Source organism: Psittacula echo (assembly GCF_963264785.1).
Source record: "Psittacula echo genome assembly, chromosome: 20".
NCBI lineage: Eukaryota > Metazoa > Chordata > Aves > Psittaciformes > Psittacidae > Psittacula > Psittacula echo.
Genome location: NC_137756.1, coordinates 4,094,593 through 4,120,935, shown reverse-complemented (window position 1 = coordinate 4,120,935; position 26,343 = coordinate 4,094,593). Strand labels below are relative to the sequence as shown.

Sequence of the window (26,343 nt, the reverse complement as noted above, 5' to 3'; positions counted from 1 at the left end):
TCGGAATAGGTGTGCTCTTCATTACCCAAAAACCCGTGTGGTGTTGGTACTTGACATGGTAGTAACTATTGTCATCAGGTAATTCGTCAACTGAGTGTAGAGCTGCAATGAAACGGAAGCAGAAAGCATTTTAGCTTCACTTTTCTCACCAGGACTGTGAGTGTCTCAATACTTCCATGTCCTTTCAGGCCATCCCAGTGACGGCAGCCGGAGTGCCTGTTTCAGACCAACCCTTCACAAGGACAGGACTGCTTGGCTTTGTGGGTCCTGTAAGTGTGACTGAGCCATCTGGGGCTCTGCTTTGTCCTGACTCCCAGCTCTTAAACAATGCCTCTGAATTCAGCAGCATTCTGTGTCAGGGCAGTGACCTTGGGATCTTGAAAAGGATTTTTGACTATAGTCAAGCATGTATCACCCAGAGTCTGGAGGTTTTCCCCCTCTATTTCTAACCCTGTCTTCTTTTCAGGACTATCTGGTGTTTGTGGTAGGAAAACTGGATGGCCTCATGACAGTTAGTGGCCGCAGGCACAATGCAGATGATGTGGTAGCCACAGCACTGGCTGTCGAACCCATGAAGTTTGTATATCGCGGAAGGTAAGTGGGTTAAAACCTCCACCACTGCTTGTTGGACTTTGTTGTTGCTTTTTTCACCTGCAAATGATCAACAAGTAGCATAGTGTACGCAGGAGCTCTGCATGTGCATTTGTACATGGGTATTTTGTAGTAAAGATGGCCCTAGGTTGTGATATGCCAGGTAAGAACTTGGCTGTCCCTCCTAGCGTGGAAGATATTGACAGCCTCAATGTATACATACAATACATACAATGCTTCATGTATAATAGATTTGAAATTAGTTTCACTTAGTATTAAACACAGATCATTAAGTGTCTGTTTAAAACTTCTTTCAAAGCTTCTTTTAAGACAGTCAACTGATGGTTGTATGCCAAATGTAAAACACAACTCCTCTTTGTCCACTTAAGCTTTCCATGCAGACTGGCCTAGGGAAGAACTTTGCAGCATGTTCTAAAGAAGGGTGCTGAAGGACCTCAAAGATAGTATGTGTTGTATCACCAACACAATTGCTCTTCAGTGGCTCAGTGTCTGCATGGAGATTAGTGATGAGTGGTGCCCTCAGGGGTCCATACTGGGACCACTACTGTTCAATATCTTCGTCAGCAACACAGACAGTAGGGTTAAGTGCTCCCTCAGCACATTTGCAGGTGATATCAAGCTGAATGGTTGACCTGAGGGATGGGACACCATCCAGGGGCACCTGGACAAGCTCAAGAAGTGGGACAGTGTGAATCTCATGAGGTTCAACAAGGCCAAGGGCAAGGTCCTGCACCTGAACTGGGGCAACCCCCAGTATTAATACAGGCTGGGGGATGAAGGGATTGAGAGCAGCCCTGAGGAGAAGGACTTGGGGTTGTTCCTTGATGAGAAGCTCCCCATGACCCGGCTGCAGTGAGCGCTTGAGCCCAGAACCCCCCCATGTGCTGGGCTGCACCCCCAGAGCGTGAGCAGCAGCTCAGGGAGGGGATCCTGCCCCTCTGCTGTGCTCTGGGAAGACCCCCCCTGCAGCCCTGATCCAGCTCTGGGGCAGCAGCACAAGAGGGACGTGGAGCTGTTGGAGCGAGGGCAGAGGAGGCCATGGAGATGCTGCGAGGGCTGGAGCAGCTCTGCTCTGGAGCCAGGCTGAGAGAGCTGGGCTGGGTCAGCCTGGAGAAGAGAAGGCTCCTGAAGGGGAGACACTATTTTGGCCTTACCTAGAGGGGCCTTATAAGAAAGACAGTGACAGACGTTTTAATACAGGCTGTAGCAACAGGACAAGGGTTCATGGTTTTAAACTAGGAGAGGGGAGATTTAGGCTAGATACAATGAGTAAAATTTTTACAGTGAGGGTGGTGAAACGCTGGGGCAGGTTACATAGGGGTTGATGCTGTAGCCTTGGAAACAGTCATGGTCAGGTTGGATGGGGCTTCAGGCAACCTGATCTCCCTGCTCATTGCAGGGGCAGGGCTGGACTTGATGAGCTTTAAAGCTCCCTTCCAACCCAAACCATTCTATGAAAGTTGAGCTCTCCTTATCTTTGCATCGCTTTTGCAATTCAACTATCACAAAATTAATGGCACGTACCTGGTTGAGGCTTTATTAATATTTTCTCCTAGAAGATGCAAGCCTAAACCTAATGTAATTCACAGATGGGCAGAAGTCTTTTTCAGTGCAAGCATTGCTAGACGTGCTGGTCAGTAATTTGGCATAGTTCTTATGTCCATAGAAAGGACATCAAATGTAGGTACAGCAAGTTCAGCAGGCATGATGGGAGTTACATAGGGAAGGTTTGTAGAGCCCCTGCACGTATGGAACCTGCCTGTGTTAAACATGTGCTCTTTGGTGACTGCAAATCCTCTTGACCCCCAATAGGAATAAATTACAATAACAAACCTACATTTGCTCTCAATTTGTCTGTAATCTTGTGATAATCTGGCATAACTAATGCCTGTGTGTGGTGAAACAGTGCCATTAAAGGTTGCAGTCGTTTCCACGTTCTAATAAACCCTGCTGTGTTCATCCGATGTTGCATCCTATCATTCTTCTGTCCTTTGTGTTTTAGGATAGCAGTGTTCTCTGTCACCGTTTTGCATGATGATCGAATAGTGCTTGTGGCAGAGCAGCGCCCTGATGCGTCAGAGGAGGATAGTTTTCAGTGGATGAGCAGGGTTCTACAGGTAGTCAGTCTGTCCTTTCTCTCTTTACAAGTGAATAAGGCTGATGTATGAAATGAGAATATTAAGAGCACCTTCTTTTCCATAAGGAAAACCTATCAGTGTAACTACAGAGAGCTGCAATAAGCTGACTTCGGATTGTATGCCAGGGTTAACAGTCACCAGATTTTATTTCAGCATGGTTTTAAACTTCATACTACTGGGATGATAGTTTTTCTTTGTGTAAGTTCTCCGTATCTCTGCTGATTTCCTACTGGCTGGAGAGTTAAGCCTGAAAATGTTAAAGTACACACTTAGCGCCAGGTATCAAAACAGACTCTGAAATCCTGTTATGTCACTGACATCCTTATTCTAGATTTCCGACAGTAAGCATTAAAAATGCTTTTCCCTTGGTAACTTTATTGTGTTTCCGTGGGGAGGCTAAGAGGGGAATTGCATTTGAGGATTTGGGAATTAATCCATTGGTTCTCATAAAGTAAAAAGCAAGAGAGCAGTTCTGGAAGAAGACGCTGGTAAAGGGACAACTAAAGGAAGGCAAGAGAGAACATCTTAAGGGAGGATTTCTCTGAAGACTAAGACAGCTGTGTAATAATGGTTTCTAATTTTGGCTCTGTAATCTTTTTAGAGGGGATATCTGGTAATAGAAAAGCTGCTTTTCATGGGAGAAAGTATTTTATTTCTCATTTTAGAAGTGTCACAGCTAAACCAGACACTGACGTTTTAGGCAGCGAGATGTTTCCCTCCCTGGTTTCGTGGGTTTATGTTCTACTGCGCTTCTGTGATTGTGCCATACGTGCTAAATTTGATGTGATATCATTTTGGCTTTTTAAAAACTCTGCACTTTTTGCCCACTTTTAAGAGACTTTCCTAATCCCTGATGTGCAGGTGGCATCCCCTTGGTAGAGTGCACAAGCAAAGTCCTGGGTCTGCTCCTGCTCCCATTGAAGTCATGGCACAACTTCTATGAGTTCAGTGAGTGCAGAATTGGACCCTTTATTTGCAAATTGTGGTGCAAGTAAAAACCTTAATGTTATTAAATGACTTGAATTCAAATTCTCGCTCTCGCTACATCCCAGTTCATAACGTGGAACGTCTTTCTTTCTTTCTATCAAGGCAGTTGATAGCATTCACCAAGTGGGCATCTACTGTCTTGCCTTGGTGCCAGCCAACACTTTGCCAAAGGCTCCACTTGGAGGAATTCATATTTCAGAAACCAAGCAACGCTTTTTAGAGGGTGCTCTGCACCCTTGTAATGTCTTGATGTGTCCACACACTTGTGTCACTAACCTGCCTAAGCCTCGGCAGAAACAACCAGGTGAGGAAAGGAGCGTGTTCCCTAGTTCTCTGTCTCTAAGGGGATGCATGGAGAGGGGTCTAGAGGCAGCTCAGGGCTGTGCATGTTGGATGGCTTTAAACTGCCTAACTTGGCAGAGCTTGGGGTGTTGTCAGAGCGTGCCAGACCTCAGAGGGGGCATTACGTTATAGTCTGCCCCGATTCCCAGTGAATGCAAGGTCATCCAGCACAAACCCATTTCATGCTTCTGTAGCTATGTTATAAATTACTCCTGTACTCGCCATCTTGCAAAGGGTAGTAACTCAAGTACGGACAGACCTCAGTTTGCTGAATCAGTAATAGACTGATTTTTAATGTACCATACTGATAATGGAGTCATTTTTAGTGTACTGTCCTTTTTCTATGCAGTATGATCCTTGGGTTTAGGTTTTCATCTTTTCAGTTGTATGTTACATGCATAGTGTTCTGCAGGCCAAGTTATAGATTATTACATGTTCCTTACACTTCTTTTTCCTCATTTTGCACTGTTTTTAAAAATGCAGATGTTGGTCCTGCTTCAATGATAGTAGGAAACCTTGTTGCTGGAAAGAGAATTGCACAAGCCTCAGGGAGAGATGTTACCCAGCTGGAGGATAACGACCAGGCAAGAAAGGTAACGTGTCCTGATCTTACTAAATATTTGCATTGGCTTATTCAGAATGAAACAAGAGCAGTTGTGGTATCCCACTGAAACTAAGCATGGTGCGTTGTGAGTGAATCAGTGTCTCCTTTTTTCCTCTTGCAGTTCCTGTATTTAGCAGATGTTCTTCAGTGGCGAGCTCAGACAACTCCAGATCATCCCCTCTTCCTTTTGTTGAATTCCAAGGTGAGATGCGCTTTGGGTCATACTTGGAGATGGAGATCAGCAAAAGAGTGTTTGGATTCTAAGAAAATCCCAATGAGAATTCTTTTCCTAAAATGCTTCAGGTTATTTTGAGGAAGCAGACAAAAAGTCGCTAGTTAGCAAGCAGCAGAATTCTTCCACCTCTGGAATTTCAGTATGGATTCTGCCTAGCTTAAAACATTGCAGTAACTGCATTTCCTGCTGCAACACAACTTTTGTCCTGTTAATGGAAGCCACAATTCTGTCTTCATCCCTGAGCACAAGGGTAAGTGGAAGTCGGAGCTGGACCTTTACTCAAGGTCTGTGTGAACCCTCATGACGTATCACAAGGCAACAGTCGTGTTTCTCAGCTAAATACTTGTTTTTACTCATAGCCACTCTGCTCTGCATGTGACTGTTGGTAGTTCTGGAGAACTCACATGCCTTGCGCATCCAACACTTTGTAAAGGGGTCTGAAACAACCTGCACTTGTGTATGTGCCTCAGTATTTAAGCCTTCGTGGCCTTGAGGAATATTCCTGCTGTGTTGTTGAGAAAACCCAAATCTTCTAGATTCTTCTGCTGCTATTCTGGCACTTTCTTTATTGCCTTCTGGAAAGAAAGAAGGGGAAAGCTGGTCAGTTGGTTTTTGTTTGAGCCTTTAGTCAGTAGCTACCCTTCCAGGGACAGTAACAGCCCAGTGACAAATTGGGTCTACCTTGCGCTGTGCTGTACTGCAGACATGTGAGATAGGGAATGTGCTTTCAGAAGTAAAGGGTTTGCCTTTGGGAGTCTCATTTAGACAGGCAAAATGGTTTAAGACATGGTTCAAAGTTCTGACTTTTTCTCATGGGGCTGCTTTAGCAGAAGAAACTGCCTCAGTATTGCTAAAAGACCCAGAATTGGCTTATCCTTCTCTCAGAATATTCTCTTCTCCAGATGCATCTTACCAGATGCACAGCTGGGGGAAATACACTTTAAGAAGTGACCATGCAAAGCAACCACAGCTCAGGTTGCCTCTCTGACCTTTCAAAACTGTCTATATCAAAGGCTGCAGGTTGGGCAGAGAAGAGATTCAGAGCAGCCCTGCAGAGAAGGACTTGGGGGTGTTGGTTGATGAGGAAATGAACATGAGCCGGCTGCAGTGAGCGCTCGCAGCCCAGAAAGCAACCGTATCCTGGGCTGCATCAAGAGGAGCGTGACCAGCAGGTCGAGGGAGGTGATCCTGCCCCTCTGCTCTGCTCTCGTGAGACCTCACTTGGAGCATTGTGTGCAGTTCTGGTGTCCTCAACATAAAAAGGACATGGAACTGTTGGAACAAGTCCAGAGGAGGTCACGAGGATGATCAGGGGCTGGAGCACCTCCCATTTGAAGACAGGCTGAGAAAGTTGGGGCTGTTCAGCCTGGAGAAGAGAAGGCTGCATGGAGACCTCAGAGCAGCTTCCAGTGTCTGAAGGGGACCTACAAGGATGCTGGGGATGGACTCTTCATCAGGGACTGTAGTGACAGGACAAGGGGTAACGGGTTCAAACTTAAACAGGGGAAGTTTAGATTGGATCTAAGGAAGAAATTCTTTACTGTGAGGGTGGTGAGGCACTGGAATGGGTTGCCCAGGGAGGTTGTGAATGCTCCATCCCTGGCAGTGTTCAAGGCCAGGTTGGACAGAGCCTTGGGTGGCATGGTTTAGTGTGAGGTGTCCCTGCCCATGGCAGGGGGGTTGGAACTGGATGATCTTAAGGTCCTTTCCAACCCTGACTATTCTATGATTCTAAGACGTCGGCAGAGTTCCCTTTGCACTTTTGAGACTGCTGATTGCAACAGCAGCTGGAGGTGTGGCTGAGCACGGTGAGGCAGAGCTGATGCAGTGCTTCTGCTGCTGCTAATACTGATGCTGCTAATATGTTACTACTATTTCCCTTGGACTGTGACATTTCAAGTATTTGTAAGATACTCTTCTTGTGGTACCAGATACATGCAGAAGCTGATTCCCTATCTGATATTCAAAATAACATGTGTAACATTCAGTAGTGTTCTAAAAGTTCATGTTACCAGCAGCTTGGTTTCCAAAACACCTAGACTGAGTCTTCAAAAGTCTGCTGTTAAACTAAGGACAATGAAACGTTACATCTGCAGCGTGTACTTTGTGGAGAACAGTTTGAAAGTGAGTAAAGTTTCCTGATACTGCTCCTTTTCTGTGCAGGGCACTGTAGCCAGCAGTGCATCATGCATACAGCTACACAAGAGAGCAGAAAGGGTGGCAGTCGCACTGCTGGAGAAAGGACGACTGAATGTAGGTGACCATGTGGCCCTGGTTTATCCTCCAGGTAAGGGAATGCAGACAGCAAAAGTCAAAGTTAGGCACCACAAGGAAAGAAACAAGTCTTGCCCAGATGGAGCATTCAGACACCCGTTTAGTACAGCACTATATGGCAGTGACTTAGTGTTTGGAGGAGGAGACTTTTTGTCATTATTATTTTATCATTTATCATATATTTTGTCATTATATTATTAAGTTGCTTCTTCTACGTTTACCAAACATTTCAACCTCAGAGAATGGGATAAAACCGCATATATCCATTAAAAGCTAGATTAGAGATCTAAGTGTATGGACACTCTATCTTTCCTGAGTGGTTGTCTCTAGAAGTGAAATCTGGACCTCAAACTTGTATTATTAATATGTATTTACGAGTGCACCTAAGGAAAAAAGAATATTACCTCATAGAAGTAGGATAACTGCATATTCCAGAGTGATAACTGAAAAACAAATGTCATTGTCATAACCCACAGTACTTTGTTATTTTATCCTGCCTGTTCATGAAAACATATCCCTACAAATGTAAAGTTTGTAGGGTTTGAATCAGTTTTGCTAACTCTCAAATGCAGAATCTTTTAACCTTATAGAATGGGGCATGGCTAAGAACACCCTGTTGATTTGAAGAGACCTTTGTGACAAATCCTTACCTCTTAGTAAAAGAAACGGGTGTGTTTTGATCTTGGAGAAAGAGTTTGGCCTTTTGTTCTCATAAAAATGGCTTTAATTTTACATATATCCTTTACAGGAGTAGACTTAATAGCAACTTTCTATGGCTGCTTATATGCTGGCTGTATACCTATCACCGTTCGCCCACCTCATCCACAGAACCTTGCTACCACTCTGCCCACTGTCAAAATGATTGTAGAGGTACGTATAAGACATCCCCCTCCTAGTGCTTTTGATAGGTGCAGGATAGTTGATGGAGCCTCATACATTGCTTTGCCACAGTCCGTATAAAATAAGGCAGGAAAAGAAATAATCGGTATGCTGTGGCTGACTTAGTAAATACCTTTTTTTACAACTCATTTAAAATGTTCTGTCTGTTGTGATTGTGATTTTGCTTCATTTCCAATGAGGATTTTTCATCTATTCACCTTACTGGTTCTCTCATCTGGATGGGTATGAAATTACTTGAGCATTCATTCGTTAGTTTTATACATGGTTTTGATGCTGTGTCTTTTACAGGTCAGTAAGTCTGCCTGTATACTGACCACACAAGCGATAATGAAACTGCTGAAGTCCAAGGAAGCTGCAGCAGCTGTAGATATTAAGACGTGGCCCACTATTTTGGATACAGGTACAGAATGTTTGCCAAAATCCAGTTTGAAGGCTGATTTCTTTCTTTTGTTACACCATAACTTCCTAACTGAATGGATGTATCTAACATAGCTGTCCAGAAACTATAGCAAGCATCTGGTGGTAATGCTGTAAAGATCCATTCTTCTCCTGTGTTTTACAAAATAATACTATGGCACTCTTCTTTTCCTGTGTTTTAAATAGATGATATGCCTAAAAAGAAGCTGGCTGGTATTTTCAGACCTGCGTCTCCAGATATGTTGGCATACTTGGACTTCAGTGTGTCTACTACTGGTATATTAGCAGGAGTAAAGGTAGAGTAACAAGAGACAGATTATTCTACTTCATTTCCTTATATGCAGGTATATTCTGCATTCATTCCTCCTGCCAGAGAAGAAATACAGAAATGTAAGTGGAGCATCCTAGTGTTCAGATGCATGACATCAACGCTTCTTGATGCACTTTTTGGAGGCATTCAGCCTTTACTGGCTCTGTGTGAGGGATCACCAAGGGCACTGATGGAGTGTGTCTGTCATTAAGTTCATGAATGTTTTCTTTTCCAATTTATAGTAGAGATGTGAGATGTTGTTTAGCATCATTCAGTGTCATGACAGATGTCATTGGCCACTAGCATGAAAAGTATCTGTGAACTTTTGGGCTTATATCCCTTTCTTGTGTTTTAAAGGTGCTTAAACCCCCCCCAAACCACTACATGTTGCCATGTCTTCTACATCAAACATTTCTGTATTTCATGTGACACCCTTTTTGGTTTAAAGCCCCTGAGAGCACCTCTTTTCCTCCTGCAGATGTCACATGCAGCTACAAGTGCCTTATGTCGCTCTATAAAGCTACAGTGTGAGCTGTACCCTTCACGTCAGATTGCCATCTGTCTTGACCCTTACTGTGGCTTGGGATTTGCTCTGTGGTGTTTGTGCAGGTACGTCCTTTGGGTCGTAGGCTCTCCCATGTATTCCTAGCCTTCTCTAGAACCCCAGGGAACAGTCATGGCTGAAACTGTCCGAGAAACCCAAATTAACCTTTTTGTAGGTATTTCATAAAGTACATTTTGGGGTAACAAAATTCATGTAAGTTACTTGAGTAACTTGGGGTTTGCAAGTGGAATTAAGCAGATACCAAATCCAAGAAAAAAAGGACTTCACTGCGTATTTCACATTGATTAAATAAATCCTTTTAGTCTTTTGAGAGTAAACTGTATCTATGTACAGTACCCCCAAGGTGTTGACTGTTGCAGATTTATTTCAAATTCTTATCCAAGGGAATCTAAGGGGAGACCTTAGAGCAGCTCCAGTGCCTAAAGGGGCTACAGGAAACCTGGAGAGGGGCTTTGGACAAGGGCCTGTAGGGACAGGCCAAGGGGAATGGCTTTAACCTGCCAGAGGGGAGACTGAGATGAGCTCTTAGGCAGAAGCTCTTCCCTGTGAGGGTGCTGAGGCGCTGGCACAGGGTGCCCAGAGAAGCTGTGGCTGCCCCATCCCTGGCAGTGTTCAAGGCCAGGTTGGACACAGGGGCTTGGAGCAAGCTGCTCCAGTGGAAGGGGTCCCTGCCCGTGGCAGGGGGTTGGAACTGGATGAGCTTTAAGCTCTCCTCCAACCCAAACCACTTTGTGAAGCTCAGATAGATTCCAAGCTCTCAGTTTTCCTGTATTTGCTTCATTATAACTTTATGTAACTTCTGGCTTTTTATATGCTGGCTTGAAGTTTTCATCTTTCTATTTCTTCCTCTCCCTAGTGTCTATTCGGGTCATCAGTCTATTCTAGTCCCTCCTCTGGAACTCGAGAGCAACGTGTCCGTCTGGTTGTCTGCTGTCAGTCAGTATAAAGTGCGTGTCACGTTCTGCTCTTACTCTGTGATGGAGATGTGCACCAAAGGGCTTGGAACACAGACTGATATACTCCGGGTGAGTGGACTTTGTTTTTCAACATACTGGCATCTAAGTACATGTGTCCTTCTGAAATCTTTCATTTTAGCCTGCAGAAGATGGGTCCATAAGTGTTTTATGAAGCCTGTAATTATGACTTGCTTTTTGGGAAACACTGAGATTGCTGGAAGTTTCAGCTCTCAGGTTTCTGATGGGGAAGAAGAGGAGTTCTTCTGGTTTCAGCTATACTTATTTGTGCCACCTCTGTGCTGCTTGCTGGGTATTGCGTTCTGAAATGGCTGTAATCTTCCTAGCAGCAACAATTACACAGTAATTGATAGTAATAGTAATTGATAGTAATTGATAATTGATCCATTTATTTTTGAGGGATATCTCTTAACTGAAACTGTATTTCCTTGAGGAGCTGCCTCTGTCTCAGTGGCAGGAGTGTTCCCACGGCTGTAGTAACTAAGCTGCTCAGGACTTCCACTGGGAATGTCTGGCAGCTTGTTGTGCACAAGAAAGTGGCTTCACTGCACTTATTCTCAGTATAGACAGCAAACTCTGTCCCTCTGTTCTCACTGAAGGGAATCTTGGCCCACAACCAGTTGCTACAGGTTCACATTCATGCTGATGACAGCTACTAATGTCTCAAATACTCTGCTTGCATCTGAACTGGGGCGAGCAGGTCCCTTGTGAGCCCAGCCCTGTGAAACAATGACACTTTGTGGGGTTTTCAGCCCAGAATGATAAATGGCTGGGTTGCAGCTATACGATGCAAGTAGTTTGTGTCCTGTGCAGAAAAAAACCCTGCCACAAAGCGTCTTGGCACAGTTTTAGAAGGTTGTCATGGGTCGATGGAGCCGAACTGAGTGTGGGCCGTGTGTATAGTGTATAACCAGTTCAGGTCAGTTATTCCGGTGTTTTGGAACTCCATCTGTTCTGTGAATTGAAATGGCTTAGTTCTAGAATTGTTGACTTCAAACTTAAAAGGTTGTTTTCTTCACCCAACCTCTCAGATGAAAGGAGTTAACCTGTCCTGTGTGCGAACGTGCATGGTGGTTGCAGAGGAGAGACCAAGGATTACATTAACACAGTCTTTCTCCAAGTTATTCAAAGACCTGGGCCTCTCTGCTCGTGCAGTGAGCACTACGTTTGGGTGCAGGGTCAACGTAGCAATTTGCTTACAGGTGAGATTAAACTCTTTATTCCTTATACAGAATCTCTGGGAACTTTATAGGAAATCATGTTCATTCGTGTAAGTTCTTTTCTAAAAAGCTAGAGCTCCATTGCTTGCTTACTTCATCACCAAGTAAATCAGCTTTGGAGATGTGCGTTATGGTAATGTCACTGTTCTGTACTAATGGACCAATTGATTTCCCCTTCTAATACAGAGGACCAGTATTAAGAAACTTGTTTCCTTCTTACTATGCAGCAGCAGTATTAAATACAGCTTCCTGTTCACAAATACATGAAATACTTCAAGCAATGCTATTTCAGCTTTTGTGTCATTCAGATTTTGTCTGTTTGAAAACCAGCTTATGTATATGTTGAATTAAATGGAAGAAAGAGTTCCTTAAATAAATCTCAGGAAAACTGATAAGGATAGCAGGTTTTTTTACTTCTAAAGATCTCAAATGAGCATCAGCAACATGCAGATACATTTGTCTCACCTCATGTGAGAGCTGGACTTCTTTTTACAAATGAAGGTATAAATCGGAAGCTTTGAGGGGGAGAATATGCCCATAAAGTACAAACAGCCCCACTTCACAGATGGGAGATCACAGTTTCTGTGGTTTCTGTCACACATATTAAAGGAGAAAAGGTTTTTAACAACCCCTAGAGAGATGGTCATAAAGAAATGTGGCCAGAGCAATTTGATGAATCGGTAGATGGAAAAATAGGAAGGCTATAGATGAAATTCATTAAATTCATTCAGTAAGGCATTTCAGATGCCAAGTGCAAAAGAACGGCTTTCTGAATTGGCTGTCTAAATAGGGATTCTAAAAGCCAGGTTTGCTTAGTTGCTGTTCAGACTGCACATAGGGGGGAAAAAAACCCCAACAGTTTTTATGCAGGATGTTAAATGGCAATGTGAAAAGTACTGCAAGAAAACTGTGAAGACTGAAGCAGCCCCTTCATTTTATACCTTTTTCATCTCTGTTCTCCATTCTTGAGCCCTTTATTAGTGTCTTGGGGGATTTTTAAGGCTCTTTTCCCCATTCTTCCAAAGTGATACCTTGACTATTTAAATCACAGATTTAAATGCCTATAGATGGATAGCCAAACTGAATGGGTGTTTGATACAAGTTAACATGCAAATAAATGCATAATGTCTTCCAGCCTTGCTGGACTGTTTTACTGAGAAGGTGTTTCAGAAGCAGCAAGCAGCCTTTAGATACATATGGAGGAGGGATAAAGCAATAGGCATTACATATTATCTGCCTTAAAACTCTTCTTGTTTATTAACTGGGATTTCCATGTTTCCCAGTGAACCACTTAAAAGTAATGTGAAATGGAAACTTTCTGTTCACTCTATAACAGTATGAGTTTTGTTTTCTGTCTGACTGTGTGTATCTTACGTTTCCAGTGCCTCTTTGTTTGTATTTTCTTTTTTCCCCTTTCTCTCTGTTTCACACACTTTGATGGCCTCTGTTACTTCTGTTTGTGATCCTGCTGTCAGCCAAACAGGCTGGGCAAGCTGGCTGAACAGGTATAGTGATGCATGTGTGCTTGTAATGTCCTAAAGTCAGTCTGGTTCAGCAGTATTACTCCGTAATGAATGTATGTCATTTGAGAGTTGTCATCTGGAACAGATGAAGTGAGATTTTTTTCTTCTAGAGAAGTTCAGTCTTACTCACAAAGAGCACTTGTAGCTGAAGTACAAAACCTCTTTCTCAAACGAGCCAGAAAGGGAGCTATAGCAATGATAAAAGTTACTGAATGGTATATTCCTAGAGATAAAGCTCATACTGTTCATTTGTGTGGCCATCAGTGCCACTGAGCCTCAGCAGCGCTATGAAAGTACAAGGGAATATCATAAAGACATTCTCCAGCAGCACAGTCTTGAGCTGATGGCAAAGTGGTCTCATTTGAAGTATTTCTGTAATGAGAAATGTGCTGGGGGAAGGGGGGGACAGTCACCAAAGCTTTGCCTATTTTTGTAGCTTTAATGTGCATTTCACAGTAGTTGCTGGCTCTCTTGAGATTCAGTTCTGCTGGGGAGAAAATAAAGTCCCCTGTTCCCGTGGTGGGAAATGGGAAACTTCTCACCAGAGCTGGTCAGAAGGTTTCTTCTGGGACTGCAACAAAGCTTTGCCTGTGCCCAGGCTGTTACTGACAGCAGTCCTGTCAAAATATGGGTTGGTTGGAGTTATGTTTTAGTTAAATGTTGTTAAATGTTAGTAACCATTTTCTTCTAAGTCAATAAAGCTGTTATAAAGCAGAACAGTTGAGCTTCGGGACAGGGATTAAGGCCCTCATAGGTTTATGCTTACATGCTTTGCACTTGCTGTTTCTGCAGGAGGTGCTTACCAAATTAAGACTTAACAGTATAAATATGTACTTCACTTTGTGCATTCATTTACTGATTCCATAAAACATCAAAGCTTGATGGCAGTCCCTCTAGTAAGGGGGGCTATTTTACTACACTTCTGATAGATTAAGGCAGCACTTTAAGTGTCAATAAAAAAGGGAGAGGAATTTGTGAATTTATGTGGCTGTGAGAACGAGAACAGGATTTTCTGGCTTCTGCTGAATTTGTTTCTTCCTTCTTATTCTTAGGGAACAGCAGGACCAGACCCAACAACAGTCTACGTAGATATGAGAGCACTTCGACATGACAGGTACAGATTATGTTAAAGCATTAACTATTTAATGTTCCTCCTGTAGAGCAGAAAGTTCAGCCTCATTTCCTTGGTTTGCTGAAATGCTCTTGGCAGCAGCTAATCTCTCATCACCATATACAAGGAACCTCATCCTAGAGGATGACAGCTCTGTGCTAGAATTGGTCCAGCATCTCCTCCTCCATCACTTGTTCTGCTGTTCCTCTCTAGAACCTCTCTTAACTTGCTGCCTGTTCATCAGTCTCATATAATCTAGACCCATTAGCTGGTCGTATGCTTAGCAAAAGGTGACTTTGCCAACTGGGTGGTTAGTCACAGAACCACAGTAACACTTGGAGTAGGCAGAATCTCTGATGTCCCTCAAGCAACCTCCTGCTCAAAGCAGGACCAGCTTCAAGACTTCATGAGGTTACTGAGGGCCATGAGCAGTTCAGTACAGAACATCTCCAAGAATAGGGATGCTTCTTCTCTGTGTGTGTGTGATGAGACTGACACCCACTCGAGGGAAGTCTTCCTTAGTGGCACTTCCCATTTTGCATATTATGTCCCTGGCCTTTTCTCCTTACAGTGAGCAAGTCCAAGAAATCTGGCTCCATGTTCTCTCTAACGGTCCTTTAGGTAGTGGTAAAAGTAAATTAGAATCTCCCTTAGTTGTTTGGTTTGGTTTATGGGTTGGTGGTTTTTGACTCTTCCCTTCAGACAAAAGCAACTCAATCCCCTCAGCCTTCCCAGACCCAATGAACTGATGTCAGGCCTGTACTACAGCCTATCAAAACACACACACACACGCACATGTACGCACATGTCACCTGGAAACTCGCCACGGATACATCATTCCATCAGTTGTAATTCTGTAGTCATAATTTTCATATTAACTTATCTCTCAGTTAGTTAACACAAGTGCTGGCAGCACAAAGTTTAGAGTGAGACTGTAAGTTTAGCAGGGTGCATGCACATATGTATTTGTTTCTGTACTTAATTTAAGAAGCATAATATCAAGACTTGTGTCTTGATAAATAAAATATAAATAAAGCATTTGCTTTATTTTCTTTTAAATTGATAATGTTAAATTAGGGGCTTATGTTAACTGGGAGCTTTTGTGACTAACTCATCTCTAATTTTTGCAAGCTTAAATCTTAGCTGTTCGAAGACAAGCTCTTCACCACGTTTAGCATGACCCTGCTTGGCATCTGAACAGATCAATGTAAACTACAGTCATTTTCTCCTTCTTGAATGTATCACTATGACTTGCATGGTATATATTCCTTTTCAAACCAAGTTCAGTCGTATCCTCAAAGCTGCCACTGCGTTAGCTCTAGCCTATAGGTGTAGGGATAGTCTAATATGACATGATGTGTAGGAGCTGCCTCTCTTGTATGCCTCTCCTACTGCACTCAATTCTTGTTCCTTCTGCAAATGTGCTGTCTTCATAAGTTATGCTGCTAATGTGCTGCATGGTGTCACTTAATTCTGTTTAGGCTGCTTGCTCTTCACTTACTGTAATTCCTACTGCCTCTCTGCCATGGGTCAGTGTGGCAAGCAGAGGTGCCACAAAGTCCAACAAAGAAGGTGAATGTAAAATGCTGGTGGAACTGCAACCTTCAAGCTCTGTTGGAAACAGTTACTCATCTCTCCAGAGAGCTGTTTCTGCTTCGTAAAAGAAACGTGGTCTGTGGGAATGCTAATAGGGAAATCTTGAAGACAGCTAGAACTCTTTAACTTACTGCATTGAGAATAACTGAGCAAACTGGCTGGCATCGTAAGAGTTTGGTCAGTGCAGCTAAGGATAGGATAATACTTGAACACATCTATTTGAGTTCCTAAATCCTTGTACAAATGTATTCTCTTATTTTTTCAGGGTGCGTTTGGTAGAGAGAGGTTCTCCACACAGTCTGCCACTTATGGAGTCTGGGAAGGTGAGAGCTTGATAGCATCCTTCCTCCTCATGACCAGCAGCTGGATAGTGAGCTGCTTCAGCTGGACCTCAGTACAAAATCTGTGCAACAAGCTTCATTAATCACAGTATGTCTAGGAGAGGCATTAGAGAGAGCACGAAGTGAACAGCTATTAAAATGAAGCCAGGTGCAGGAAGTGAAGCAATAGGATATGTTGCTAAAACTGAAAATATCAGAGGCCTTCATGTGGAAGGCATTTTTCAGGTGTGAAACAAACTTCAAGTCTAAAGCAGCAGAATAGTTCTTGGACTTGAGAAGACTGAGCAACTTGGTAGGAAGATATGGTTGATACCTATGGTACAGAGAAAAGCAGAAAGAGAAGACTGCACAGATTGTTGTCTTCTGTGGCTCTGCATTGTTAACTTTTCTTTTGATGAATTCAAGTTCTCTTCTGTTTGCTTCTTATTCCAGATTCTTCCAGGGGTCAAGGTCATCATAGCACACACGGAAACCAAGGGACCTCTGGGAGACTCGCATTTAGGAGAGGTAAAGCTTTGATGCTGTTGTACTTGTAGTGATTTAATATATAGGTAAATCATGTCAGATAAATGCGTATCTCTTAATCACCTTAATGTGGCAAGTGAATGAACTTTGCACAGAGCTGGAACAGTTTACATACTTGTATGTATGTCTGCGTGGTTTCCTCCCTCCTCTGCCAAACTATGCATATATATGTATATAAAACTCTTTTTTACTCCTTTCTCCTGGTCATTTTCTGTGAGGCAGAAGTTAATGACTTATTTTAATAAAACTACTCCTGGCATTTTAGGAGCAACAAAATTGTCAGTGGAACAGATCTTGTAAATCTAGAAATGCTGCTGCCTGGGTCTGGCAAAATAACCAGTGTTTCTATGGGCATTATTCCCTTTTGGTTTGGTGCTTGTTATGGTTTTTATCTTCTAGATATGGGTGAGTAGCCCACACAACGCTACTGGTTACTACACAGTGTATGGAGAAGAGGCACTGCACGCTGATCACTTTACTGCTCGCTTGAGTTTTGGAGACACTCAGACCATATGGGCTCGGACTGGGTACCTTGGCTTTCTGCGCAGAACAGAACTTACTGATGCTAGTGGAGGTGAGAGAAACCAAATGTGCTTATAGAGGCATGTGTTGGAAACTACTTGGGGTAGTTGAGCTAGCAAAGAGAAAGCTGTCCTGCAAGTTTATCCTGACTCCTACCAGAGGAAAGTGCTGGATACAACAGGAATCGTTCATTACTAACTACCTTTCAGAGCTGGTAGAGCATGATAAAACACTCGACCAAGGGGCTCTGAGCTTTCACCCCCTCTCATTTTCTAGGGTAGTGACCTAACCTGCAGGGCACAGCTCTGTACAGGATGCTTTGGTGGAATTGTCCTTCTGCTGCTGTTCAAAGTGAAAGGGCTCCCTGTTCTTGAGAAAGCTGGTAGTTGAGAAATCAGAATCTGTGAGCGGCATTCACAAAGGAAGAGAGGTGACAAGGCAGCGTATTACTATAGCAAGGTTTTGTGCCTTGGAGCTTTCTGAAAACTCACAGAGAGATGTTTATCCCTGAGGAACAATCCCAGTTGTCCTTGAGTATGTCAGCATTTGAGAAGCTATATATGGTGAATTATCACAGCCACGTATGCAGGAAACACAAGTATGCTTTTTGTCTCAAGTTACATGGTTGAGCAGAGTTATAAAATAGATGCAAAATAAAACCCAAAGTTGAACTGAGCAGAGTTACTGGATGGACGTGGCAATGAGAAGAGCATGTCCTTACAGAAGCATCTAGGCGAGCTTTGCTTATTTAACCTAGCAAAGCTAAGGCTGAGGAGGAGATACAGCTCTTCTTGCTGCATTAACTATGAGGCACTTCAGAAGCTGAGTATTGCTGGTATGAGAACAGTGGGTGTAAGCTGGTTTTAAAAGGAAAAGTTACCTCTGGAAATTGGAAAGTGTTCCTATCGATCAGAGGAGAGAAGTTCTCTGGCAAGAAGAGTGGGGCAAAAAGATGCTTTAACGCTGTATCTTGAATGGATTTATGAATTGAGATTACATGAGGAAAGGGACAGAATTAGATTACCCAGAAATTCCTTTTAGTCTGAATTCCCTTGCTTGGAGCCAATAGTCAGAAGTGCTACGTGACCTCTTAATTCTCTTCTCTCCAAATGGTAGAGCTTGATGTGTAGTAGACTCTTTCTCCTAGGAAGCACCTTAGAACATCAGGAATAAGCACATACAAACGACCATGTTTGTTCGGTATATCTGATGGTGTTTCTAATGTCTGTGCTATGTTGCAGAGAGGCACGATGCCCTGTATGTGGTAGGCTCTTTGGATGAAACACTGGAGCTCAGAGGAATGAGGTACCATCCCATTGATATAGAGACCTCTGTAATAAGAGCACATAAAAGCATTGCAGAATGGTAAGAGCCTCAGTATTACTTTTCTGTATTCTTTTATTTCTTCTAAAGCAGCAGAAATTAAGCTTTGTGGAACAGAGTTTAGACTGAGAGCTTGCCGTAGAGTGAACTCAGCAAAAGTTTGCATAGAAACTACTGCAGTGAGAGTAACTGAAATATAATGTCCCTCTTGACCCTGCCTCCAATGCTAAAAACAAAATAAAGCCCACACCTTTATCAGAGTTTGATCTTCATAGTCTGAAAGACAGGAATGGCAGGATGGGAACAGAGCAGCACAGCCTTGACTTCCTTGACTGTGTCAGAATGTACATGCTTGGATGTGGTAAACACATCTTCAGGATTTCGGCGTGGAGAAGAGAAGGCTCTGGGGAGACCCAAGAGCAGCTCCCAGTGCCTAAAGGGGCTACAAGAAACCTGGAGAGGGGCTTTGTACAAGGTCCTGTAGGGACAGGCCAAGGGGAATGGCTTTAACCTGCCAGAACAGGGGAGACTGAGATGAGCTCTTAGGCAGAAGCTCTTCCCTGTGAGGGTGCTGAGGCGCTGGCCCAGGGTGCCCAGAGAAGCTGTGGCTGCCCCATCCCTGGCAGTGTTCAAGGCCAGGTTGGACACAGGGGCTTGGAGCAAGCTGCTCTAGAGGAAGGTGTCCCTGCCCGTGGCAGGGGGTTGGAACTGGATGAGCTTTAAGGTCACTTCCAACCCCAATCATACTATGATTTCTTGAATGGTTTCATCTAACACACATTATTCTCACGTGTTAACGGATGATGTATGCCACTTGGCTGTAGGTTCTCTTCAGTCTCAAAGTGGGAATGTTTACGTGTAAGCTTTGAGAGGTTTTGTCTTTCCATAGATGATTCTGAAGGTTTACACAGGTACTTTAATTTAATCATGTGTACACACAGCGAGTGTGAAATCTTCCTGGTTTAATACACAAGTGCAAAGGACTTTTAAATACACGACTGTGGACGTATAAGAGAAAAAGACCTACTTATATTTTGTACATGGACAATTAAACCAAACGGTGGCAGAATATTCCACGAACTTAGTTTTCATACTTCCTTATTTATTAACATTTTCACATTAATATTCTGTTACTTGTTCTCATGTCTTATATTGTTCAAGTCCTTACAAAATGTCTTTCCAGTGAGCCCCTCTCTGATAACTGGCTTCCTTTGACTGTAGTTTTTTCTCACCGCTTCTATTTGTATCATGCCAACAGTGCTGTGTTTACATGGACCAACTTGCTTGTGGTGGTTGTGGAGTTGGAAGGCTCAGAACAAGAAGCGTTGGACCTGGTTGCCCTGGTAACAAACGTGGTTCTGGAAGAGCATTATCTCATAGTAGGTGTTGTAGTCATTGTGGACCCCGGTGTTATTCCCATTAATTCCCGTGGTGAGAAACAACGGATGCACTTGAGAGATGGGTTTCTAGCTGACCAGTTGGATCCTATTTATGTTGCCTACAACATGTGAAAAGAGAAAAATCACACCAAGGCTAAAGCACCAAAATAAAGGGACCTTCCAAATGGTAACATTGGAACCCATTTTCTGTGGTTTTAAAAGCGTTGAAAGGGAAATGGAGATGCTTCTCTTCACAGACCTTCATCTCTCAGATTGCGTTTGCTTTCATAAATCCATTGTAACAGTTGCAGCTGACTTAGGATGGAGAGTTCACTGAATTCCTGAAGGAAGCTTGCGGGAACTGTGATGGACCAGTGGTTTTTCTACACTAATTCTGAATGTCAGTACTTGATGCACTGCATAAAAGGACATAAAGTGGGGTGGGGAGAAAACACCAGCTGTGAGGACAACTCCTGGAAACAGTACTGAGTCATGAGTACCCGTTTGGAGTTCACCCTCCATGTGATCGTCTGCAGTATATTGGCAGTATCTGGGTTCAGGCGTCACTTGCAAGACTGCACACATCTCTGCCATATTCTCTACTGTAATGAAAGGAATTTTGCACATATTTGCAATTTTAAAAATGCAGCCTTTTTATTTGAAATCACTGACTTACTACCCCCATTCAGAAGAAAGAAATTCAGTCCAATCCCAGCGTCAATATAACAACGATTATGCTGCTGTTCAGCTTTTTTTGTACCAAGTGAAAACAAATACTGCAGCTGTAAAAACATTACTTATTGTGCCATGCTGGACTCTGTAATGCTATAAACTTTGTAATAAAATATAAATTAATATTCACTTTTAACCACGCGATGCAGGAGCCTTCACTGCTCTTACTGTTGTTAACTTCCAGTTGCTTGTTTTCATAGCGTTAGCTGTGTTCTGCCCTGCATAAAAACAAGTATTTGAAAACTCATTCCAAAGCCAACAGTCTCCGAATGGGTCATAGAAATTTTTATGCAGCATGGTCTTACAATATGTTTTCCCTGAATATCCTATGCTAAAATTTATCATAGTGCTTTTACTGGGGGTTTTTCCCCACCATGGAAACAAAACTCAATGTTAGGTAGCTTGATCCGCTGGGGTACAAACTGCCTTGGTTTTCAGCGTTGCATTCAGACTGTCTTGTTCAAGCTGCAATATCCAGTTGGTTGGGTCACGCTTGACTGATGAGAGTTACGAAGTTCTGCCTGATCTAATACTGCAGCACACCTAATTCAGAAAGAATGTGAAGTGATTCAAAGACTTCATGTATTTGAAGGTAAGCGTGAGACTAACAAATAATTATTTTTATAGAGTTGTTGAAGAGCTACATAATTTCTTTATATATATATATATATATATATATATATAATGCATGCATTTGGCAGAAGAGCCAGGTTATTCTGCAAGGCAATTCTGCCTGGATCAGTGCCTAAGGAAGATGGATGTCACTCTCCCGATACAAGGGTCTCAAATGGACTCTTTGTCAAATATAAACTATAAAATCTTCAACAAAAAGCTTCCATCTGTGGTAGTTCTTTGCCCATGTGGTGTTTGGCTGTGGTGTATCATACAGCTGCATACTCGGACTGTAATTATGTACAGAACTTGAGTAACTTATTAAATACAGCAACCTCTAACAGTGGGCTTTGGGACACTGCTTGTGATAGAACAGCTGGCTAAAGAACGAACTACCTAACCCCATTTTAATAGTGTAGGTTTTTAGCAAATAAAGCATTGTGAGATTTTTGTATTGAGCTACAGCTGGCAGTGAGAGGAGTTGCCTTGTAAACCACACCTGAAGCAGAAAGCACATTAAACAGTTCAAACCAGTCTGCCTTGCCGAGTGCTGAAATGCTGTTACATCAAAAACGCAGCTCCTCCGTAGTGCAGTTTTCACCAGTGTTGTGGAGAGTTTTAATGCCTGAAGAGCCTTTTTGCTGCCGAATTTCATTACAATTAAAGCGATTGCGCCTCCTCAAAGCCTGGATGTTCCCGAGTTTACTCTGTTCTCAGTATACATCGCCATGCTCCGGGGCACGGCACTGCCAACTGCCACACACCAAGGGGGAGGAAACATCCCTCCCCTCAGCAAGGCGCCACTTACTTCACCCAGCAAAGCCAGCGCCGAGCCGCACAACACCGCGCTGGGGCAGCACACGGGGAGACAGCACCGGCGGGGCCGGCAGGGACACGGCTGCGCCTCGCCTCCGCTGTCACCCACCCGTGAGGGAGAAGGAGGCGCACCACAAAATGGCGCCCGCCTCCTGCCGTCACCACCCTGCGCCGCCGCCGCTTCCGTGTGGGGCCGGGCCAGCGGTCCCGGGGTTGGGTTCCCGCGGAGCGGCCCCACGGGTGCGAGCAGTGCGGGAAGGCGGTCGTGCTGGCCAAGCACCGCGGTGTGCCCAGCGGGGAGCAGCCGTACCGCTGCCCGCTGTGCGCCAAAGCGTTCGCTGCCCCCTCGGGGCTGGTCCCCCACAAGCGCACGCCGAGCGGGGAGCGGCCGCACGGTTTCGCGCTCTGCGGCGGGGCGTTCATCGCCTCATGGCGCCTCGCCCCGCACCTCCGCTCCTGGAGTCGGGCGAGAGGAGGTCCGTGTGCTCCGCCTGCGGGAAGGCCTTCAAGCAGGCGGCGGCCTTCAAGCAGCACCTGAAGACGCACGAAGCGCGGGTGCCTCAGCGCTGCGCGGCCTGCGGCAGAGCCGTCTCCAGGGCCGCGTACCTGCAGCTCCACATGAGGACGCGCAGCAGGAGCGGCCCTACCCCTGCTTGCTTTGCAACCGGGCGTGTGAGGGACGCTGTGAAAAGCACCAGCAGGATGAGGAGAGGCCTGGTAGACCCAGGTCAATAACCACCAAGGCAGAAGCACTGGGTGGTAATGAAGAGCAGGAGCAGAAACAGCAGCACCAAGGTGACCAAGGTCAGCAGGCTGACCTGAAGCAGCAGCAGGAGGTGGAAAGTCACTGGAACAAGAACTGTTCTTGGCCCTCCACAACGTGGCTCATAGGAGGTAGCGTCTGGTTTCCTTCTTACTGAAAGAGAAGGACGTGCTGCAGGAGACCATGTTTCCAAATGTGATGTGAGGTTCAGTGCAAACACATCTGTGGGGCGCAGCACATGCATAGGAGTTTGCTGAGGCTCCCTGCAGTCACCGTGCTGTGCAGAACCCTCTGTGGTTACCCCCTGCTCACAAGCCCCCGTGGTGGTGTTTGGTGTCAGCATCACTTTCTGACACAGACTTCCAGGGATTCCTGACCAAAGCACCTGCTTTAACTCAGATTGGATGGGGAATGCTGCGTTGCGTGCGGAAATAAATGAAGTTGTAACCTGTTAAAGGAAGGCAAAGGTTTTGGAAGAGGCAAGAGAGGTGGCACAGAAAGCAGATCTGTACCAACAGTGGGGTTAGGAAACAAGCATGAATTTGTCCTGCAGAATGGGGTTTGTTTCTGAAAGCACTGCACGTGGTGAGAAGATGGCATCTTTGAGCCTTTTTGGGTTTTCTCACTCTTAATTACAGCAAGGTTTATATCAGGTTGCTGCTGAATCATTTTGGAGGTGGTTTGGTTAAAAAACGTCCCATTTTGCTCTTCTGCTTCCTTGCTCTGTCAGCTGCCTTCCCCCTGCAGTCCACACTGTTGGGGATGCAGATGATTTCAGACTTTGTACCGTAAAATCCAGTGTTGAGGGTACTTCACAATGGAAAACGTGCAAATGCGCTCTAATGCCCCGAATGTTGCAGTAGAGTGGAACACATCCTTCCGATTTAATATCTGTTGGGGGAACAACTTCAATCTGTGGATCATTCACTGCCACTTCCTTATGAAACGCATTTTTCAGTGTAACGTACAGAGGGAGCAGGAAGGTGCTTCCATGTCACTGCAGTGCTGGGATGGAGGAGCACGTCTCGGTACCATCACAGCGTGGAGCTCTCAGGGTGTAGGAAACGTGCAGTGCTTTCTTTGTGCCATTGTTTTACTCTATCCAACAAGGTTGGGAATGTTCCTTACTGGGGTCTGTAAAAATCCACCATTAATCTGCAGATGATTTGTGGAAAAAGGATGTTTTGTTCTGGAGATCCGTTGTCTCACTGTCATTCCATGAATGATTCAGCCTGGATGCGCTTCCATCATCAGGTAACAGGATGAAGAATGAAGAATCAGCACTCCCAGTACAGTCAGACCCAATGTGGAAGGACATTTGTCATACCCACACCATGTGGGTATGACAGGAGCTGCATGGGGTGTTTTCCTGGGATTTTGTCTGTGGTGGGAAGGTTTTGTGGGCTTTTGTCCTGGCTTTGTCCAGTTCTTGTCAGAGCGGGTGTACCTCCCACACCTGACAAGAAGCACAAGCTCTGGATGTTTAGATTGGATATTAGGAGCAATTCCTTCCCCAGAGGGTGGTCAGGCATTTTAACTGGAAGTTCCTGGAAGTGTTCCCAACCGTGTAGACAAGGCCCTTAGGGACATGGTTTTGTGGTGGCCTTGGCAGTGCTGGGTAAAGGTTGGACTTGATGATCCTAAAGGTGTTTTCCAACCTGGTTGATTCTGTGATTCTGCTGTGCCAGGTAAAGACTCTGTGAGTTCCCAGAAGTGGTGGTGCCAGAAACGTGCATAGCTGTGCTGTGTCGCTCCCTGCTCCTACTGTCATTGCTCACAAGGGAAGGACAGCCTGCTGGAAGTCTCCTTGGCTCTGCAGGCTTCAAGCCATGCTGCTGCACAGCTGTGCAGAGCTGCTGAAAAGGCTCAGTCTTGGGGAAGGATTCCTCACCATGTGAGCACTGCTGGTGAGGTGAGACAGAAGGGAAGTGGGACTTGGAGACCTTCCAGGCAGCCTCACCAGCAGAACCCTGTGCTGAAGCATCTGACCCCTCTGCTGAACTCAAGTTCAGGCTTAAGAGAGGGTCCCGTGAACCCTGCCTAACCTTGGGGACACTGGGACAGGTCTGTGCAACTGTTGGAAACAGCTGAATCAAGATGAGGATGTTATGAATGTGGTGGAGGTAACTCAGACGCTAAACAAGTTCTCAGCAAATGGACACTTCCTTGGGATGGCATAGCTGGGTTTTAATTGCAGATGCAGTACAAGATGTTGTCTTTCTTGTGTGCATGTCTGCCCAAGTGTCTCCTTTCACAGCTTGGGGGAGGCAGATGAGAATAGCAAGATGGTCCCTGTGCAAAGGCATGTCATTTTGTGCATGAAATCATAATGAAATGTGTAATGAGGTAGAAAAAACGTCTGTGGGCGTCTGTGTTGTGGATTTGTCACTATGGATGCTGCTAGCCACGAACGCCTAACTCAGAGCTATTGCTAAACTGCACAGCAAGTGCACTGGACAAGGCTTCAGGGGAATTGTCTTAGGTTTAGTTTAGCTTTGCAAAGGTTCACCAGTGCAAGCCCCTGGATGGCCCTTGGCAGCAGTGTGCACATCCTGAACAGCAGCAGCCCCGTGGAGGTGCATTATGCTCTTTTGGCCTTGCAGGTACATCTGCCAGTGTGGGCAGCCACAGTGATGGCAGGGAAGAGTTGGAGGGTCCATGTCCAAGAGCAACCCAGGGGCATGAGCTGCAGCAGTGCTTGAGGCTGCATACTCCAGCCTGCTCCTGTGACAGTGCAGGCAGCTGCAGAGCTGCATGGGACGAAAGGACACGCTTTTCACCAGAGACCAAACCAACATTTTATTCTCACCATTTCCACGCATTGGAGGCTCTGGTCTATGTTAAAGCACTGTGGGCACATTGGGTGGATCCCCTCATGCCTTCTGACTGAGCCTGGAGACCTTACCAAGGCACTTCCAGGCCCAGCGGCTGTCCCTAAGGCAGGAGCCTCATACACTTTCGCTTCCAGACTGCAGGCTGCTAAAAGCAGGAGGATTCATTGGCAAGAGAAGGGCCTGGGCTGTTAGGGAGTTATGCTTTGCCTTTCAAGCCAAGGGTGTCTCAATTTACCAAGAAGTGTGTGGGCTCTGCTGAGTCCCATGACAGAATGGGCTGTGCTGTTTGTGTTAGTAGCATGCACAGAGCAGTCAGAGCCCATGGGAATCAACAGGAGCCTTTCTGCTCAGGCCAGAACCAGGCTTCTGTAACCAGCCCCTCTGCATCACCTGCTGCTTCAGCCTCTGAATTCCCCTTTTCCCTTTGCAAGCAAGCTTGGATCACAGCATCCTCCAGCCCCGTGCACATCCCTGGCATACAGCGGCATGGAAGGAGCTGGAGACAAGGCATTCTCACACCACATCCAGCCAGGTGGGCACTTTCCTGAACCATGTAAGGGGTTCTTGTTCACAAAGCCATAGAACTTAATAAGCTGCTTAAGTCTAGCACAAGCTTAACTCCAAGGAGCCCCAGTCATTTTCCCAGGGGAACGATGCTGCTCTGCTCCTCTCTGGCGTGAGCGGGAGG

At 44.9% G+C, this 26,343-nt stretch overlaps 1 protein-coding gene across 3 annotated transcripts in view; it reads left to right on the top strand.

Annotated features, from left to right (window-relative positions):
• Positions 1–20,623, top strand: part of DIP2A (disco interacting protein 2 homolog A) — a gene marked incomplete at both ends in the record, with an annotated part of 97,398 nt that extends 76,775 nt beyond the window's left edge. Inside the window, 20 exons of one of the 3 annotated variants that reach the window (XM_080632053.1) lie at positions 189–269; positions 467–594; positions 2,615–2,729; positions 3,840–4,041; positions 4,563–4,672; positions 4,805–4,885; positions 7,082–7,205; positions 7,941–8,062; positions 8,381–8,492; positions 8,696–8,805; positions 9,298–9,428; positions 10,241–10,409; positions 11,390–11,560; positions 13,054–13,083; positions 14,154–14,215; positions 16,074–16,131; positions 16,582–16,656; positions 17,074–17,248; positions 18,438–18,561; positions 19,778–20,623. In XM_080632053.1, the coding sequence (XP_080488179.1) occupies positions 189–269; positions 467–594; positions 2,615–2,729; positions 3,840–4,041; positions 4,563–4,672; positions 4,805–4,885; positions 7,082–7,205; positions 7,941–8,062; positions 8,381–8,492; positions 8,696–8,805; positions 9,298–9,428; positions 10,241–10,409; positions 11,390–11,560; positions 13,054–13,083; positions 14,154–14,215; positions 16,074–16,131; positions 16,582–16,656; positions 17,074–17,248; positions 18,438–18,561; positions 19,778–20,030 (2,433 nt within the window). Of the gene's footprint in view, positions 1–188; positions 270–466; positions 599–2,614; positions 2,730–3,839; positions 4,042–4,562; positions 4,673–4,804; positions 4,886–7,081; positions 7,206–7,940; positions 8,063–8,380; positions 8,493–8,695; positions 8,806–9,297; positions 9,429–10,240; positions 10,410–11,389; positions 11,561–13,053; positions 13,084–14,153; positions 14,216–16,073; positions 16,132–16,581; positions 16,657–17,073; positions 17,249–18,437; positions 18,562–19,777 lie in introns of those variants that run through there. The other 2 variants (XM_080632052.1, XM_080632054.1) reach the window with 2 other exon arrangements.
• Between the last annotated feature and the right edge of the window lie 5,720 nt (positions 20,624–26,343).